General features: G+C 44.7%; 1 protein-coding gene across 1 annotated transcript; it reads right to left on the bottom strand.

Moving 5' to 3' along the window:
- Nucleotides 1-4: 4 nt before the first annotated feature.
- Nucleotides 5-1,304, bottom strand: LOC126387154 (complement C3-like; the record flags this gene model as incomplete). The annotated part of the gene is made up of 3 exons (XM_050039707.1): nt 404-1,304; nt 197-286; nt 5-112 (listed from the first exon to the last, which is right to left on the bottom strand). Coding segments are annotated over exons 1-3 (261 nt in total), but the record flags the coding sequence as incomplete, so codon positions are not given.
- Between the last annotated feature and the right edge of the window lie 6 nt (nt 1,305-1,310).

Here is a 1,310-nt window from a genome sequence, read left to right as displayed (position 1 = left end):
GAGACTCACGGTCATAGTATTCATAGACAGACACAGCAGCTGGTTCTAAGACTTCCGCTTTCAGCTTCTGATGGATCCTAAAACTGATCTCCTCGGGTCTTGTGTGAGAAACCTGCGGACAAATTTGAAACAGATAAATAAAGAAAGAACAAGGCAGAGAGAAATAGTGTAGAGGTAGGAAACAGTGATGTCTCACCTTGTCCAGGTAGATGATGAGTGAGCCTCTTTCTGACAGGACTGTGTTCATCTCATATTTTACAATGGTGCGGGCACGTCCTTTAGCCAACTACACACAATCACACATTGTCAGACGACTTTCCAAACCATAAAACACAGCTTGTTCCTCCCAACAATACACACTGACTGAACTTTGCGTGGGTATTTGTGTATTTGTAGTTCTTACCAAGTCGAGCTCATTTGTGTTGGGAGTGAAGCCAGTAAGCAACCCAATATCCAAGATTGACATGGATGCATCGCTCTCCTTGTCCTTATACCTGGACACAGAATGGACAGAATAATTAAAATGAAAGCGTAAAGATGATGGAGAGAAAGAAAGTAAAGCTCATTATAAAATGTCATATCAAATAACCTTTAAAATTTCAGACTCTGAGCAGCTCAAAGGTACCCTGGAAATCCAGAGTTCTCGCGAGAGCACAATTTGAATTTGCCCAGCGAGTCACTCTGGATGCTCATTATCTATGCCCTTGGAACCGAGGTGCACCAATCACATCGGTGTATCTGATATAGGCGGGCCAGAGGCGAGCTAAACAGATGACGACAGCGCCGAGACAACGAAGTCCGGAATCAGTCAGTAAACATTGCGAGATGGCTACGGATGAACACCAGTTGTTTGAAATGGCTTTGGTCGCTACAATGAACGAGTTAGACTTGGCTTTTTCTCTAAAAGAGGAACAGAAGACGGCGCTCGAGTCTTTCCTTTGCAAGAAGCACGTTTTTGCTGTTTTGCTGACCGGATACGGCAAGAGTCTAATCTACCAGTTAGCTCCGCTGGTAGCTAAGCGTGTACGTCACCTCGTGTATTGTTCTGATTAGTCGGAGTGTTATCCAATTGCGTGCAGTGATATTTTCAAATGCATGCTTGGTGCCGCCCCTCGAGTTGGGCCATTTTCATTACTCATGGCCAGACCCTAAATCTTTCTAGATTTGGGTCTGGATTTCCAGGCTAGCTCAAAGGAGCTCATTCAAGAAAAAATTATAGCTGCTGCGCAGCAATGGTCGGGGCCGGGCAATTTTAGGCAACAATATAACTATGGCGTGCCCTTCAAATTGTGGATGAATGGCTGAAGTGA

The sequence above is a fragment of the Epinephelus moara genome, unplaced genomic scaffold (genome assembly GCF_006386435.1).
Source record: "Epinephelus moara isolate mb unplaced genomic scaffold, YSFRI_EMoa_1.0 scaffold2486, whole genome shotgun sequence".
Taxonomy (NCBI): Eukaryota; Metazoa; Chordata; class Actinopteri; order Perciformes; family Serranidae; genus Epinephelus; species Epinephelus moara.
This window is presented reverse-complemented; position numbering and strand designations above follow the sequence as displayed.